Source organism: Benincasa hispida, chromosome 12, assembly GCF_027475165.1.
Source record: "Benincasa hispida cultivar pf3 chromosome 12, pf3_genome.v1.1, whole genome shotgun sequence".
NCBI lineage: Eukaryota > Viridiplantae > Streptophyta > Magnoliopsida > Cucurbitales > Cucurbitaceae > Benincasa > Benincasa hispida.
The window spans coordinates 62,228,019-62,244,120 of record NC_143489.1 but is presented as its reverse complement, the minus strand read 5'-3'; the positions used below and the strand labels follow the sequence as shown (position 1 = coordinate 62,244,120).

The 16,102-nt window shown below is 33.9% G+C and overlaps 2 protein-coding genes across 3 annotated transcripts; both read right to left on the bottom strand.

The window, feature by feature from the left end:
- Positions 1–633: 633 nt before the first annotated feature.
- On the bottom strand, positions 634–7,804 carry LOC120068534 (uncharacterized protein At5g19025-like). Of its 2 annotated transcripts, XM_039020342.2 has the most exons (3): positions 4,083–7,804; positions 2,746–2,807; positions 634–947 (listed from the first exon to the last, which is right to left on the bottom strand). In XM_039020342.2, exons 1-2 carry the CDS (start codon positions 4,709–4,711, stop codon positions 2,756–2,758), a joined length of 681 nt encoding a protein of 226 aa, XP_038876270.1. In that variant the 5' UTR covers positions 4,712–7,804; the 3' UTR covers positions 634–947; positions 2,746–2,755. The 2 variants fall into 2 exon arrangements, with proteins under 2 accessions (XP_038876270.1, XP_038876271.1); XM_039020343.2 differs by lacking the exon at positions 2,746–2,807 and having other exon boundaries at positions 4,083–6,532.
- Positions 7,805–7,886: 82 nt separating this feature from the next.
- LOC120092553 (Serinc-domain containing serine and sphingolipid biosynthesis protein) lies at positions 7,887–13,544 on the bottom strand. Its single transcript, XM_039050673.2, has 6 exons — positions 13,262–13,544; positions 11,766–11,999; positions 10,475–10,586; positions 10,208–10,382; positions 9,571–9,811; positions 7,887–8,581 (listed from the first exon to the last, which is right to left on the bottom strand). Exons 1-6 carry the CDS (start codon positions 13,434–13,436, stop codon positions 8,283–8,285), a joined length of 1,236 nt encoding a protein of 411 aa, XP_038906601.1. The 5' UTR covers positions 13,437–13,544; the 3' UTR covers positions 7,887–8,282.
- Positions 13,545–16,102: the final 2,558 nt, after the last annotated feature.

Here is a 16,102-nt window from a genome sequence, read left to right as displayed (position 1 = left end):
AGGAGGTAGTTTTAGGAGAGAAGAAACAGAAGAAAGAGGTAAAAAGGGGTGTAGAGAATCGGTTTTTATCCATATGTTGACAATAAGAGATTTTTTTTTTAAGGTTTAAATTGCCATTGCCAATATTGCTCCAACCCTCTGGGATATTAGACTTAAAAAATCAGGTGAAACTATAAAATATACCTTTTAATACTCAGAACGGGTTCCTTTTCACTTACCTGAATTAAAAAATAAAAATAATAATAAAAAAAATTCTACACAAAAACAAGAAGACATTCATTGATGTCTGATGGCTCATTAACCTTCAACTATAACTTAATTCAAAATTCGGCCTATTTGGATTGATTTGAGAAAAAATGTTTTTCAAAAAATTCATTTTTATTTAAACACTTTTGATAACAACTGATCATATATTTGAAAAGTTATTTTGAATGATTGCCAAACACTCATATTTCTCTCAAAATGACTTATTTTTTAAATTAAACACTTGAAAATGTATTCCAGATACACCTTAAATAGATCCAAATAGATCTAACGAAAGCAAATATAATAGATCCAACGAAAGCAAATATAAGGGGAAAATTTCCCAGAAGTTAAAGATCCTATCGCACTAACAAGATGGACCAGGAGACATAATTATCATTGTCTATCATTTTATTTGCAGTTTGGTATATATTTTTCCATTTCCATTTCCATGGAGGAGGAAGAATCTCCCAGGATAATGCAGGGATGGGGGAAGCCTGTTTCTGACAATGAATATCACTGTGTAGTATTTTCTTATAGAAGAAAGCTCTAATCATCCATATGTTTCAGAAAGAGCATCTAAAATTAAAGTAAAATGATGGGAAGAGATGGTAAGTTATCTGGAAGGTCTGCTCGACAACGAAGTCACCATCTACAATCAGTGATGGTCTCCTCCCCCATCAAGACCCAGTGTAGCCAGAGCCCTGCAAAAAATGGCAGCATTTGAAGATTACAAATATGATCTAAAACTAAAGTAAGTCTGCTGCAAGGTTACAAGGTCATAGATGTGAATGAGTAATGAAATCTCTGCTGCAAATTGCAATTGTAACGATTGAAACAGAGAGTGCAATATGAAGATGGTCTTCATAGTGAATGTAAGATGTGTTATACAGCTTCCACAGTTCATCAGAAATTGAAATTCAAAACCTTTCCAAGAACTAAATGTTAGACACACTCCACAACAGTTTGACAATCTTACTTTCAAGGATTGAAAATTTTGGTTCTGTTCTTAATAGGTTTCAAATCTGCCGAAATCATCCCTATAAGTATATATCATCAGGTGGTGACAATTTTTAAGGAAGCGGTTTCTAAAATCTGCCAACTAACACAACAAAGATGTTTGAAGTTTAGAATGGTTGACTTCAAGAACAAAAGAAACCCCTGTTATTTACTTTCTGAAACCAAGAACTTGAAGGTCATTAAACTTCACACGGAAATTGATTTGGGTTCAGGTTTAATATAGCTCAATGTGAGCTTGATGTAAAGACTGGGCAAAAAAGCTGAGATGAACGTGACACTATAATCTACAGCCAACGGATATGTTTGTTCACTACTCGGTAGTAAGTAGCGTGCAATGAAACGGGATGCATTGAATTCCCAACGCATTCGCCCTCATGGGGTAAACAGGATATTAGGACAAAACTATCAATCCAAGATCCTGCAAGTAAATTACAATGTTCATGCTTCCACATCTTTTATGAAGCTGAAACCAGTGAAGTAAAATAGGATGAAGATCATGTCACTTGTAAAATATCCAAAATACAGCCACATAATTAGATGGTCTTAATTAGGTTTCCAGGAAAGAAAGGCTACATGCAATAACGGCGATTAAAAATGCTATGAGACAATACATGACAAGACTTGATTATGCATTTTTATAAAAAAGTTAACCAAGTATATGCTTTTCATTGAAAAACGTCCAATGGATCTCAGACGATAACTCATTTTGAACAGACTCGTAACAACCAATGAATAGGGTTCTAGTTGTTTTGTGCAAGAGGTTGATTATTTGGTAACATATAGATGAAAGAAATTCAACCTTCTTATGGTTTTTGCCGAAACAAAATTAAGTTCCTCAGGTTCCATTAGCTTTTGGAAGTCTGGGTAGCGTGGAGGTTTGAAGGCAACACTAAAGTTTTGTGGAACTGTGCGGTAGGAGAAATTGGAAGGAAAAAGGGTTTCATTGGGAAATTTTTGCGGTAATGTACGGCTAACTTCCTCATGGTGGTGCTTTCACAAAGTTCTTTTCTAATTAGAGCCTCTCCATAATTTTTTGCAATTGAAGACTCTCCTTTTATGGTCCTTTTGGGAGAGAGTTTTCTCTACCCAGCCCCTAGGCTGTTCTCTTGGGTTCTTTTAGTTATGATGATGTTCAAGTTCCTTTCCTCTTCTTCTTCTTCCTTTTTTTTTTTTTTTTTTTTTTTTTTTTTTTTTTATTTTAAATGAAAGTTATTTAAGAGATAAAGATATAACATATTCTCCCAGATATAGGACCAGAATACATCATATACCAATGTCAGGGTTCATTAAAACAATCAAATATGCCCTGTTAGGTAAATCATGACTGAATTTTTTTTTTAAAAAAAAAAATTGGGTAAAGTTAGCAACATTAGGTAAATTGAGCACATACTAGAGCTGAACACCATGCATACAATAAAATTTAATTACTTAGAAGCTAGGAGAACAGAACATCAGTGCTTCAAACCTAGTTTAATTGCTCACCAGAAACCAATTACTTGGGGTATGTTAACCGAGCCCCTGAAACTTGCTTGCATAGCTTCCCACTGAAAAATAAATTAACTAACTTGAAGAGTGGACTCAAGAATGAAGCGAATTTACATCATGTAAAACGGCTAAAAAAAAAGGAGTAAACCCTTCAGTAGATCAAAACATGAAACAAGGTGCTAAATAATATTAATAATAAATGACAAAGAAGAGATACACACAAGGGAAACAAACGAGAAGAAAAAAAACTCGCCATGATTAGTCGTCTTCTTCCTTCTTCTTTTCTGGTGGTAATTTTAGATTCTTAATCTTAATGAATATAAAACCTATCCAAAGAATTTTAATAATAAATGACAACTGCACCAGGATGAACAAGTTACAACGTAAGTTTACATAAACTCTACATCATGACACACAAAGCGAATTCATCATCTTCAATGGATGTCATAAATGGCGAAAAGAGACGATAGTATGAATTACCAAATGAGAACGGTATGAATTTATATATGAGCTCAGAAATAAAACAGAACAAGTAAAGACTAATTAAAATCTAAATCAATACAATCCAGACCTTCAAATCCCTATCATTACCAACATCGACGACATTATTCAGAGTTCAGCATCTATACTTTTCAACAAGAAAAGTGTAAATGATCGAATTTTGAGCATCTAACTCGAGTTTTTGGTCTTGAGGAATTGGTTATAATTCCATGAAGAAAGGAGTAAATGTACAAGAAAAGAAACAGCATCAACTATGAGTCCAAGATGCAAGTATAGCTGCAGAATTAGTTTCTTTTAACAATTAGTCCAGAACTTCAATCTATGTGCAGGACCTATGATGGACTCTGCAAGTACTTATACCTGATTTCTGTCAGCACTCAGCAGGTGTTGATCTAATCAACTTATTACTATTTTTCTTTTTTGAAAAATCAATATCCAATAGGGAACATGATAGATTTTGATTTAACAAACTGAAATAAGATAGTCTTCCTCTACCGTAATCCCACCTCCCATAAAATTGTTAATAAAGATTATCTAATAACCGCAATGTTAGACAGGGGAAGAAATTTATTCTCAATTCCGAACTAAGTTGGATACTACAGTTCATAAAATGTTTCATAGATGCCACCGGGACTTGAACAAATGATATCTAAATCCAGATACACCCTTTTCCTTCATCATTATCTTTTTAGTTTTGGGGTTTTGCTAGGGAGAAGGAGATCGTGATAATTTCAGCAGAGCAATACCCAATTCCAGAATTAAGAACAGAGAGCGAAAGAGCTCAAGCCATTGAATGATTAGAGCAAAAAAAAACAAATAAAAAACGAACTCACTTCTTATGCCGCCGCCCGCGCTTAGTCCCCCAGCCTTCAAGCTTCGCGATGGGGCAGCCACAGCGTGCCCGGAAGAGCAGAACAGCTCGGCCATTAGGTGGTGCCATCTTCCTCAGCTCAGACCTCAAGCACTCATAATCCGGGTTGGCCTCACTACCTCCCTTCCACGGCAATTTATCAATCTCCTTCGACCCACTCTTCACACACTCCTCCGTTTGCAATTGCAGATCAAACTCCATAGCTTTTTTCAACCCTTTACATCCCGGCTTAGCACATTTCCTCGATCTAGCGCCACAACAAATCTCAAACACACCAATAGTCACACAAAAGAACAACAAAAACGCAGCAATAAACGGAAACGGAAATTGAGGAAGCTGCGGGGCGGAATGCGACAAGAGAATCGACAAAGAGTTGAAAATGTAAGAGAAATATGACGTTACAAGAAAGGTACCAGAAAATAGAACGAGAATGAGGATAAGAAGGTCGAGGGTTGCCGATGGTGAGTGTTTACAGAGAAAAGAATTGCTAGGGCTAGGGTTTGTTGAAGTTTTGGATTTGGAAATTGACGACGATGAAGTGAGAATTGAGGACGGAGGCATGGCGGTGGTCGGAACCAGAAGATTGCGCATGTTATAGAGAGAGCCCAGTGGGAGCTTCGCAATAATGGAGTTCAAAATTAGGGCAAAATTAGGGATCTGACAGTAAAAATGGGATTTGAGAGAAAGGAAGATTGATGATGAAGAAGAAGAAGAAGAATGGCGCACGTTAGCAAAGTGGTGGTGACGGACCGGCGATTGTGAGCCGTCTGATTGAGGATCTCACACGCGCCACGGACGAGAGTGGCTAAGAAAACACAACATATTATATATTTATAATTTTTCAGATTCTTTTTTTTTTAATAAAAAATTAATTTAATTGTTTTTCCGTTTAAAAGTTGATGAAATTAAGTTTAAAATGACGGTTGAGTTTACGAGCATTCACGTGATTAGCAAATTAATTAATGATTCTTTAAAAAGAGAGTTAATGTAAATGAGGAAAGATATTTATTTGTATTTTAAAAAAGTAATGGTGTTTATGGATAACCTTTTTAACTTCTTGAGAAACCGGTTGTTTGGTTATCATAATTCCATTTGTGACTTTTTTTTTACCAAAGTAATGGACCATTCGTATGGGTTAGCAACTAAGAGATCAGTAGGTTAGACATTTATCTCAATTTTGAAGATTTAATAGTTCGATCTCTCTATACAAAAGAAAAAATCCGTTTGAGTTAAAAAAGTATACGAAGATGGCATGACTTAGATGATGATTGAGCTTGTTGATTTACAAAATTTTCCCCCTCTCAATGTTGCCCTCACCACTCCTCCCTGATCATTGTCGCACATTCCCAATATGAAAAGAAGAAGGCTAAATAGAAGGAAGTTGTCTCTCTTGAGATTTGAACTACAAGAGGGAGCTCGATGCCCCTTTACGTTCATGACGTTTTCCTTTTCGTTCAAGTTTGAACAGGATAAATTCTCATTCCATTCAGATATGAAAAGAGGAAGAAGCTTCTACTTAATTATCACTTACATTTTTATATCAATCAATGCGATATTGGGGGTTGTTTTGATAATTCTCCAGAAATATTTGAAGGCCGCAAAACTGTATTAACAACGAAGTCCAAACTTTTGCTAATGATATTCGAGCATTTCATCAAAGAGACATTGTTTTAAACTTCACTTTTTGTCCATGGAACTATAATGATATTGCTTACATTCTTGCGTGTAATGCACTACGGACCAACATCTTTGGTGTATAGCTTAAAAACCACCCCATGAATCGATATTGCTATGTCTAGTGAATTGATATCTCTTTAGTTTTTTTGTTCTTATTCATATTACTAAAAAAATGCAACATTTGACATGGACGATCGATCTGGCATCGACATGGACGAGCGACGACGAAATACATTAAGAAAAAGGAGGAAGACGACGGCAATAGTGAAGCTTGCCAATAAAAGGAGGACAAAGAGGTAAGGAAGATGAAGAGAAAGTGGGAGGGATAATTAAACTATATTTAAACTAAAATAATTACGAATGATGGTTAAAGATGTATTTTCATTTTGGTCGTCTTTAAATTATTTTTTTCTTAATTTTAGTAAATTTAATTGGTAAAAAGTTGCATAAAATTCCGCCACCACCTCCAAATCCTAACAAATAAAGAACTTCTTCGTACCCACCCATCAAGGAAGATAATGTAATTTTAATCCAACTGAATTGTTACATCGACTTACCAAGGTAACCCAAAATTTCAAAATATCTAACATGAATATGTATCTTTAAAATCACTTCAAAATATATTTTTAACCGATTAAAATTAATTTAATTTTATAATTATAAATATAATTTTCATATCATCAAAATAAATTTTGGAGAATAAAAACATTCTTTAGAACAATTTTAAAAACAAAAAAAAAAGAGATTTTAACCGTTTTAAAATCACTCCAAAACATGCACCAATATTGCCTCACAATTCTAACATAATTTCAAACCAACAAAAATGGAAGAACTTTATTTATTTAATTTTATATTTTCTATTCTCACCTAAGAGAGTTAGTGAGTTGGATTTAGTTGGGTTGAAGGATTTTTTTAAACCCAACCCAATTGTTTGGTTTGTTAATTTCTTCAATTCAAATAGTCCTTATTAAAAAATGAACCCAACTCAGTTGAGTTGGGTTCGGTTAATCACGTTATTTATTTAAATTTATGTTCTAAAAAGAAGATATTAATACAAAAATATCTGATTTAATTATTTTCATATATTGAATTAAGATTTAAACATAATTTCCAAAGTGCTAAAGAAATTATTTTTAGAGTTATTGGAGAATAAACTATAAAAAAAAATGTATGTATATATAATTGTATCATAAGTTATATATATATATATATTTTAAAGTTAATAATAAGTTCGGATTGATTTGGGTTATTATAGGTGAATCCATGAACCAATCCAACCCACCTAATCCAACCAAAATGAGTTGATCCAATCCAAACCACATAAGTTGGATTGAGTTGAACGAATATTTCGGATTATCAGATTTTTTGAATATCTCTATTTTCAACCACCCAACAAGTGGCAAATACAACAAAAGATGTTTTTTTTAATCTAAAATAAAAGATAGATAAATAAAGCAAAAGGTGAAAGAGAAAGCTTATCCACTTAGATATTATAAAATAATATTACTTTGGCACGGAACATGCAAGACTCTTTTTCTTTTTAAATAAAATAAAATAGTGATTACTATTATTATTTTAGCATCTAGATGCCAAAACAAACAAAATTTGAAGCAATTTAAAGATGCCCACAAGTTCAAAACAGAAATTACAAACAAAAACTTAACACTAACACAACTATGTAGGTCATTTTCCTTCCCACTAGGAGTTCATCAGTTGAATTTGATTGGGTTGAAAAACTTTTTAAACCCAACCCAATTATTTGGATTGTAAATTTCTTTAAAACCCTTATTAAAAAATAAACTTAAACAAACCCAACCATAAAAAATATTTAGGTTGGATTGGTTTTATTTAAAATTTTATTCTAAAAAAAAGTAAAATGTTAATACGTAAAATTTTGATTTAATTATTTTTATATATTGAATTAAGATTAACAACTCAATTTTAATTTGTATAATTAAAAGTTTCTTTTCAAAATGCTAAAATAACTATTTTTATGAGTTTTTTTAGGGAAAAAAAACAACGAAATTAAATAAAATTAAAATTAATATATGTATATATAATTGTATTATATGTAAAAAAAAAAATTATATTTTAAAGTTAATAATAAGTTCGGGTTGGTTCTAGCTGGTTTGGATTATTTTAGATAAACCCATGAACCGAACCAACCCAACCCAACCCATAAAATTTTCATTTATTTGAACCCAACCCAACCCAAATGAATTGATAACCAAACTTAAACCACACGAGTTGGGTTGAGTTGATCGATTTTTTAAATCATCGAGTTTTTTTTGAGCACCCTTCCAACTCTAGAATAATTTTTTAGGGTCCTCTACATAGAAATTAAGATTCAACTATACAACACTCTTTTTATATACCTTTTTTTCCCCATAGAGATTTAGGTTGATGTTTTTCCTGTTGCTAGCAATTTATGTTATAGAAACATATACTAGTATGCCAAACATTTACTCAGAATGAAATGACAAACCTAAAAGAACTCACGATCAGGGAAAAGGAGAGGGGCGACGAGTGACCAAATATATAGACCAGCAGTGACCCACTCTGTGCAAATACGTACCCAAACCGATGTCCAGCCGACGTCTATGAGGTCCGAGCTCTCGTTCAGGCTAGTCCAGCCTGAAAGAAGCATGGCTGAGTACATGCTTGCAAGAGCAAATATCAGGTGGAAGAATGTATAGGAGTAACTGACAGGCTGTCCCTCTCCCTCAGTTTTTTTGTTCTTTCCATCCTCCAAATCTTCTGCTTCAAGAAGAGGTTTACTCCCACCTGACCAAACAATGAGACATTAGATGCCAATAATGCAGCACCCTTTTTTTCCCTTTAAAAAGATTAAGAGTTCAAAATATTCTCATCACCTTTCCTGTTTGTCATTGGTGAGGAAATTTATGTGAGCAGAAGAAATACAATATTCTACTTTAATGGATAGGAAATGGTGCAAGTTGGACAAATAAATAATTGGAAAAATATCAATTTATACCTTTCAATTTCAACCCATCAATTGAAACTCTAAACTAATAATTATATCCATTTAAACCTTGGACTTTAATTAGTATATCAATTTAAACCCTTAATTACATTCTATTTGGAAAAACAAAATTTACATAAGCAAATCCATTTAGATTCTCAATTAAGATTTTCTTTGAACATTGTCTATACATCAATTCCAATTGTCCATTTTGTTATTCCGACGTTTGAAGAAGCCAACACAAGGGTAAGAATTAAATGCATTGATGATTTTCAAATATAATCCTAATTAAGGTTGTAAATTGATTCACATATAATAATTTAGAAGTTTAATTGAAAAATTAAACGTCTCGTACGATATTTTTCAAGCTAAATCTGAAAGAAGGTGTAAATTGATACACTAATGAAAATTCAAGGTTTAAATTGATACAATTCTAAAGTTTAAGGTGTAAATTTAAATTTTCCCTAATTCATTTGTAAGTATATGATATTACAAAATGTCAGTCCTCTTCCTTACAATTCTCAATTTGTATTAAATTATTTAACTCCATTTGATAGCGGTCGAATTTTAAAAATAAAAGCAAGTCTTTTAAAACTATTTTTTTTTAGCTCTAAGACCTTGGCTTGGCTTTTTAAGACATTGTTACAAAATAAAAAATTTATCCGTAGAAACTGTTTATAAGTTTAATTCTCAAAAACAATAAATAAATAAATAATCAAATGGTTATCGAAAAGAACTTTAAGAATGGAGGTCGTGGGGTGTTTTCCAAGTTTAGTTTAGGTTTACTCACCTGCCCTCGGTGAAGATGGTGGAGAAAGAAATGTTGTTGAAGATCCAGCACGAAGAGCAGAATAAATAACGGAGACGACTGTAGTGAGCAATCCAAGGACAAGGGTGCCAACGGAGACTGCTTTAGATTTTGTATGAAGACCATTGCATACGTAATCACGTGGTTCACTAGAGAGACCAGTATAGCACACGTATGCGCAATAAACTGATATCACAGAAGCAGGCAATAAACTTCCATTTACCTGTTTAACATAACCAGCCACATTAATCACATCCCAAGGTTTTCTTTTTCATTTTTTCATAACAAAAATTAATAATAATCTCATGAAGGCATGGAAAGAGAATACAATTGCTTGACTTGCTATTTCATGCTTATCACTTATTACTAGGGAAAAAAGTGTTTTTCTCGAGCATTTCCCACCTTTGACAATTGGCATTTTATTTTCTGTTTCAACTATCTCAGTCTACTTATTAATGGTGCATAAACTACTTGAACAGAATTTCAATTCAATGTCACAGCTGAAATTCATAAAATGCAGAACAGGAAGTGCACAGGAATGGATATATGATCATCGATACAACAAGAAGTTATGTCCAATATGCATTATAAAATAATAACAACATAAAGTAATCCTCACCGCTGGGTGCAAAGCAATTACTGCAAATACAAATGCAAGAATCATAGTCATGACAAGGAAGAAGACATTGAGGCCACAGTCATGGCCTGATGGATTGAACCAGATAAACAAAAGTCCCGAGAAAGTGAATGTTGCAAGGTAGCAACCAATTGATACCACAAGGAGAGCAATATACCTGTCAAAAAATAGATAATCAGAAACCAAACAAGAGTTGGGCGCAAAAATGGTATTATCCTAGGGAAGGCAGCAAGTAAGACTTGAACTGACCATTTCTGTTCATCCTTCTCGACCCAGGAATCATTCCAGGAGTGTGTAAAGTCAAGTAAGAGAACCACTTGGACCAATAAAAACAACCCAGCCCCAAATATGGATAGAACTCCTGCCAATACGAGAAGTTTACACAAATACACCAACTCCAATTAATTTTCCTTTTTAGATGCTAAGAAGCACAAATACGGATACAAGACACGGATACAACATGACACTGACACGGCGGCACGCCATTTCTTTAAAATTTAGGACATGGACACGCCAAAGACAAATATATTAAAACATACCTTTTTTAACATATATATCATTTTTAAACAAGAAGAAAATTTAAAGTTAATGAGTCTATTTATTTCTATGCTTAAAAAATTAATTCGATTTGATATATTTCGCTCTCAAATTTTATTATTTTTGTCATATATGTGTTGACTTAGTATATGTAAGAAAAGTTTGATGCATGTCTACCAAATATTGGTCCTATTTTGGCTTTGTACAACTAGTGTCTAACATATCTATTGCACTAACAAGTTTTTTATATGTGTCCAACAAGTGTCAGAGTGTCCAACACGTGTCAGACACCAACACGCTAGCCAAATTAAAGTGTCCATGCTTCTTAGACTAGCATCAAAGGCAATCACTATAAAATTAACAAAAAATCAAGGTATGATGAAATTCAAGGCAACCACATGAACTATCCTGAGCAAATTAAAGGTCCATAGATTATTGTCAGAAGCATTTTCTAAGGGAAAGTACAGAGGAGATGTCATTATTTTCAACATGAAAAACAGTAGTCTTTTAAGATAACACTAATAAATTGAATTGCTTATTCTTAAAAAACTGGTCAATTCCTAGATAATCATTGATTGTCTTAAAGCATTTGAAAGTACTTGAATTGAATATTTGAAGAGAATTTTTCCAAGGTCTCATCTAGCTGCTTTTGTGGCTTCTAATCTTTTGGAGGTTTTTCTGTAACTATAGTTATCTTTTGATCATTGCCAGCAGTATCCTCTTTTTCTCTCTTTTGGCAACCTCCTTTGGTTCCCCTCCTTTTTTCATTATTACCATATACATATTCAATGAAAAAGTTTCTTGTTTCCCATTGAAGAAATAATTTTCTTCAACAAAAAGGGATTATAGTACTTGATTGAGTAGTAGTTTGAAGCTTTCTTGCCATGAACCTTGTTGCAAGTCAAAATACTTACCTAGGTTTAAAATAACCTTCGATTACCTTGTTTAAAGAAAAGCAAAAGAAATACCAGTTCAGAAAGGAAGAGTACAAGAGACAACTCACCATATATTGAGAAGATAACATTTGGCAGGAAAAACATGAGGACGACAAGCAAAATCCAGATTACCATCTTAGCCATCCATCCTCCATGATGCCAAGCATCACGTCTATCATTTTGGTCTTTTACACCAATCATTATAAGGGCAAATATAGCAAAAAACAGGAAATTTCCTAAGCTCACACGAAGTACTGCCTGCATTTGAAACCATTCCTCTGGTTGCGCCTCAGTTTTTATCCCTATTAGGAAACAAGACAGCATTTATAAATAAAAAGAAAAAATAAAAACGAAGCACTCTTCACCTTTATTATGGAACCAATGACAATTTCCCTTATATAACAAACAACTTCATTAGCCAGTGACTTTGTAACTTAAGGACCACGTTCCAGAAAGTATCATTTCATAAACTTAATAGTCTCAAATAAGGCTTAAAAGTACCACAAAACTTTACACTTCCCCCTAGTGTTTTATTCTCTGAACATGTTAAGAGTGCAAACAAAGTCCCACATTGGTTAGGAGAGGAAGTGATCGTGTGGATGTATAATTAATGACAATTATCTCGATTAATATGAGACCTTTTGGATGGTACCAAAAAGCAATGCCATGCAGGTTATGCCCAACGTGGACAATATTATACCATAGTGGAGATAGGTGGAGGTTCTGTTGTCCTTATCTGAACATTTCACATTGACAAACTCCCTACTATTAGTAATAGGATTTTACAATTACTTTCTATATCTTATAGTATTCATTTTGCTCGTTAATTACAAGGAATTTTAAATACTATTGGTTTTTAAAAGATAAATTTGGAGTGTAAAGTAGTTTTCGAGAGTGAAAACAATGAAAACAATGGTTAATATAACCTCTTTGGATCAACTCTGAAAGCGACTATATTCGTTCCAAGGATTTTAAATTTTCTTTACTAAGATCTTTCTATTCGAACTAATTAGGGGAGTCTACCTATTATTTATTAATTGCCTTTTCCAGAGGTAAACTGACATTCGATCAATTTGGGAGACGACCTTTCATTTTTTTCCTGTTTGAAAGAACCTAAGATTGAGAGATGACTTTCCAAACAAACCAAGATTTCAATCAACTTCCATTTTGACCTATAGAAATCCCAGATACACTCAATAACCGCCCGCCACAATTGGCAAACATAAACTAGCTTCACTTCAGATACAACAATCAGTTCACCGTTACTCAAAAAATCAATAATTCTCCCGATGCAACGAATACCGCATTTGACCAAATTAATACAGCAAAACAACGTAATTCACAATCGACAAGCATACTGCGATCAATTAAAACATGGAGTTAACATAACACACAAATAACACAAAAAATCAAGCTCTCAAATCAACGAAACCACAATCTGTCGTCACAATAATAAAGACACTCGGGCCATTCAGCACAAGAAGCTTAAGAAAAATCGATGATACGAACAAACAATTGAAATCAGGTAGAATAACAAAAAATTCAAGCAAGTGATGAAACTCACATGGCATCTTCTCCATCAGAGGAGCTCCAAACTCTCTGAGAATCCATGAAACGACCAAGGAGACGCCGAAAAGGCCACAGTAGGCAAGTCTAGCGGAGCTTCTCGAGATACCGGCGGCGACGGAGGAGCAGAGACCACATGTGAGAGATGCACAGCACGAAAACAAGCAGGACATTGCTTAGCTCTTGATTGCGAGAATTATGGATGATGTTCTTCTTCTTGTTCTTGTCTTGCAGGGAAGTCTGTTCTTCAGTTTTGCGTGTAATAACGAAACGAAGATTTGCATTTGCATTTGATCGAATTTTGCTTTCGGAAATTTTGCGCGGTAATGGGCTGGGCTTTGGGTTATGGGCTGATTAGTGCAAACGGGATTTATACAGGCCTGTACTCTTGGCCCAATAAGGATAGTGGGCCTTTTCTTTGAGAAATTAGGCCTTGATCTTGATTCAAATATCACTGTTGTTACAAATAGATTCAAATTTACAGTTTTATCTAAAGATTATATTTAAAAACCTAATTTTTGAAGCCTATTTACAAATATACCCCTATTTGCAAGCCATGCCACTAAATTGAACCAAATTTAGAGCTAATTTATTAATTTGTAGCAACTAAAAATCATACATATAGTAACGTATCATCTATTGTATTATCATACTGTAACATCTATTTCGGCCTATCAAAATGTTGGAAGGTTTGGCTATCTGCTGTTAAAAGTTTATGTGAAGGCCCTATTCCTCCCCTTTGGATTGAATCCAACTCTTTGACATTATAAATGTGCTCCAACACAATTTGCATGGCTCTTTCTAAAATTAAAAACATTTTTGAGGCAATAAGGATGTTCAAATGATCCGATAATCCGAACAATCTGAATTATCTAACTTAAATTATAAAGACTGGGTTGGGTTAATTTTGTTTCTGGATTGGGTTTAGAGTTGAATTAAAAAAAAAAGATTAACACAGCCCAATCCAAATTGCATATATATTAATAAAAAAAAAAATATATTTCTTTTAGAATGGATGAATTTGTGAATTCTTTATATTTTTCTTTTAAAAATATTCGTTTTTGTATAAAGTTTGTAATAGATATTATAGATATTTTGTATGTTTAAATTTAGTTTTATGAGATTTTAGTTATTATATATGTGTTGTAGATAAATTTAAATATTTTAAATTAGGAAAAATAATAATAACCCGACAACTTAACCCAAATTTTGACGATTGGGTTGGGTTGAGTTGGAAAACACGTGTTGGGTCATTTGGGTTACCAACTTTACCAATTCCAACTTTCAAATTGGTCCAAAAAATATAATACAACCCCATTCATATACCCTTTTGAGGCAATTTTGGAAGTTGTTGAGTTGATAGAGATGAAGTTTTCTCAAGACTTAAGGGGCCGTTTGGATTGAGGTTCTCTCAATGCCCAAGAATTAAGAATGTCTGGGAATTATATGTCTAGAATAAAATTATTGGGAATCAAGGATGACTATGTTTGGTTGTGCATGAGAAAACAATGTCTGGAATAGTATGTGTGAGAATAGTATGTGGGAATTAAAAAAAAAAATTGAGATTGTCCCTATCAAGCATTTGTTAAAATGCCTTGAATCTGTTTGTTGGCGCTTCGAACAACCAAGTACGAGGGTACGCCCCCGAAACCTATTCAAAATTCATAGTGAACCACGTATATCTGTGTGTCGATCTTCTCTATCTCTACGTTCCCTTTTTTGTGTTCTTTAATTGTCGATTTCGTAACAATACAATCGCTTAAATTATCTACACGATCGTTGAGCTCCGCTATACGATCGCTAAGTAACAAAACATTATACAATCGCCTACTCAATGCTATACGATCGCCTACCAAATGCTATACGATCGCTTACCAAATGCTACACGGTCGCTTAGCTTTGCTACACGATCGCTGAGTAACAAAATGCTATACGATCGCCTACTCAATGCTATACGATTGCCTACCAATTGCTATACGATCGCTGAGCTCCGGTAGATGATCGCTGAGTAACAAAATGCTATATGATCGCCTACCCAATGCTATACGATAGCCTACCCAATGCTATACGATCGCTTACCAAATGCTATACTATCGCCTACCTAATGCTATACGATCGCTTACCAAATGCTACACGATCGCTTACTAAATGCTACACGATCGCTGAGTAACAAAATGCTATACTATCGCCTACCCAATGCTATACGATCGCTTACCAAATGCTACACGATCGCTGAGTAACAAAATACTATACGATCGCCCACCAAATGCTACACGATTGCCTACCAAATGCTATACGATTGCTGAGTAACAAAATGCTATACGATTTCACGGCTGGAAGGAAGAAAAATCGTGGTAGGAAGCAGAAGAAGAAATGAAAACCCACACTTCTTAATAGGTATGCAATTCCTTCATTTGTGTGGGTAAAAGATACCTAAGAATTGCCTTTTCCAAAGTAAATAAACAAACCCACAAACCAAACATGGGCTTTGTAAACCCATTCCCATTCCCACCCTCTTTTCCCTCCAACCAAACGGCTCCTAAATATCATAGAACTGACAAGAAATTGCTAACATGAGCGTAACTCAACTGACATAGTGCTCATACTATCGATTTTGAGGTCAGAAGTTCGATTTTCCCACACCACAATTTAATTACAACACATTTAGGAAAAAAAAAAAAAACTGGCAACAAATTGCTCATCTCCTTGCTCAAGCATCAATCAATTTCCCTTTTGTCTACTCTTTTTCCTCCTTTTTAGAGGAAGAAGCTATTTTTTGGAGTTTGTAATTATTCTGGGTGTTTCTCCTTTGTGCTTTTACATACACATATATATAAAA

Excerpts from the sequence above, each read along its gene's own strand:
- LOC120068534 (XM_039020342.2), bottom strand. The coding sequence starts at position 4,711 with ATGCGCAATCTTCTGGTTCCGACCACCGCCATGCCTCCGTCCTCAATT. Across the intron at positions 2,808-4,082 it reads CGCGGGCGGCGGCATAAGAA|TGGGAAGCTATGCAAGCAAG; the intron begins GTGAGTTCGTTT and ends TTTATTTTTCAG.
- LOC120092553 (XM_039050673.2), bottom strand. The coding sequence starts at position 13,436 with ATGTCCTGCTTGTTTTCGTGCTGTGCATCTCTCACATGTGGTCTCTGC. Across the intron at positions 12,000-13,261 it reads TCTGATGGAGAAGATGCCAT|GGATAAAAACTGAGGCGCAA; the intron begins GTGAGTTTCATC and ends GTTTCCTAATAG. Across the intron at positions 10,587-11,765 it reads TGTTATCTTCTCAATATATG|GAGTTCTATCCATATTTGGG; the intron begins GTGAGTTGTCTC and ends TCGTATTGGCAG.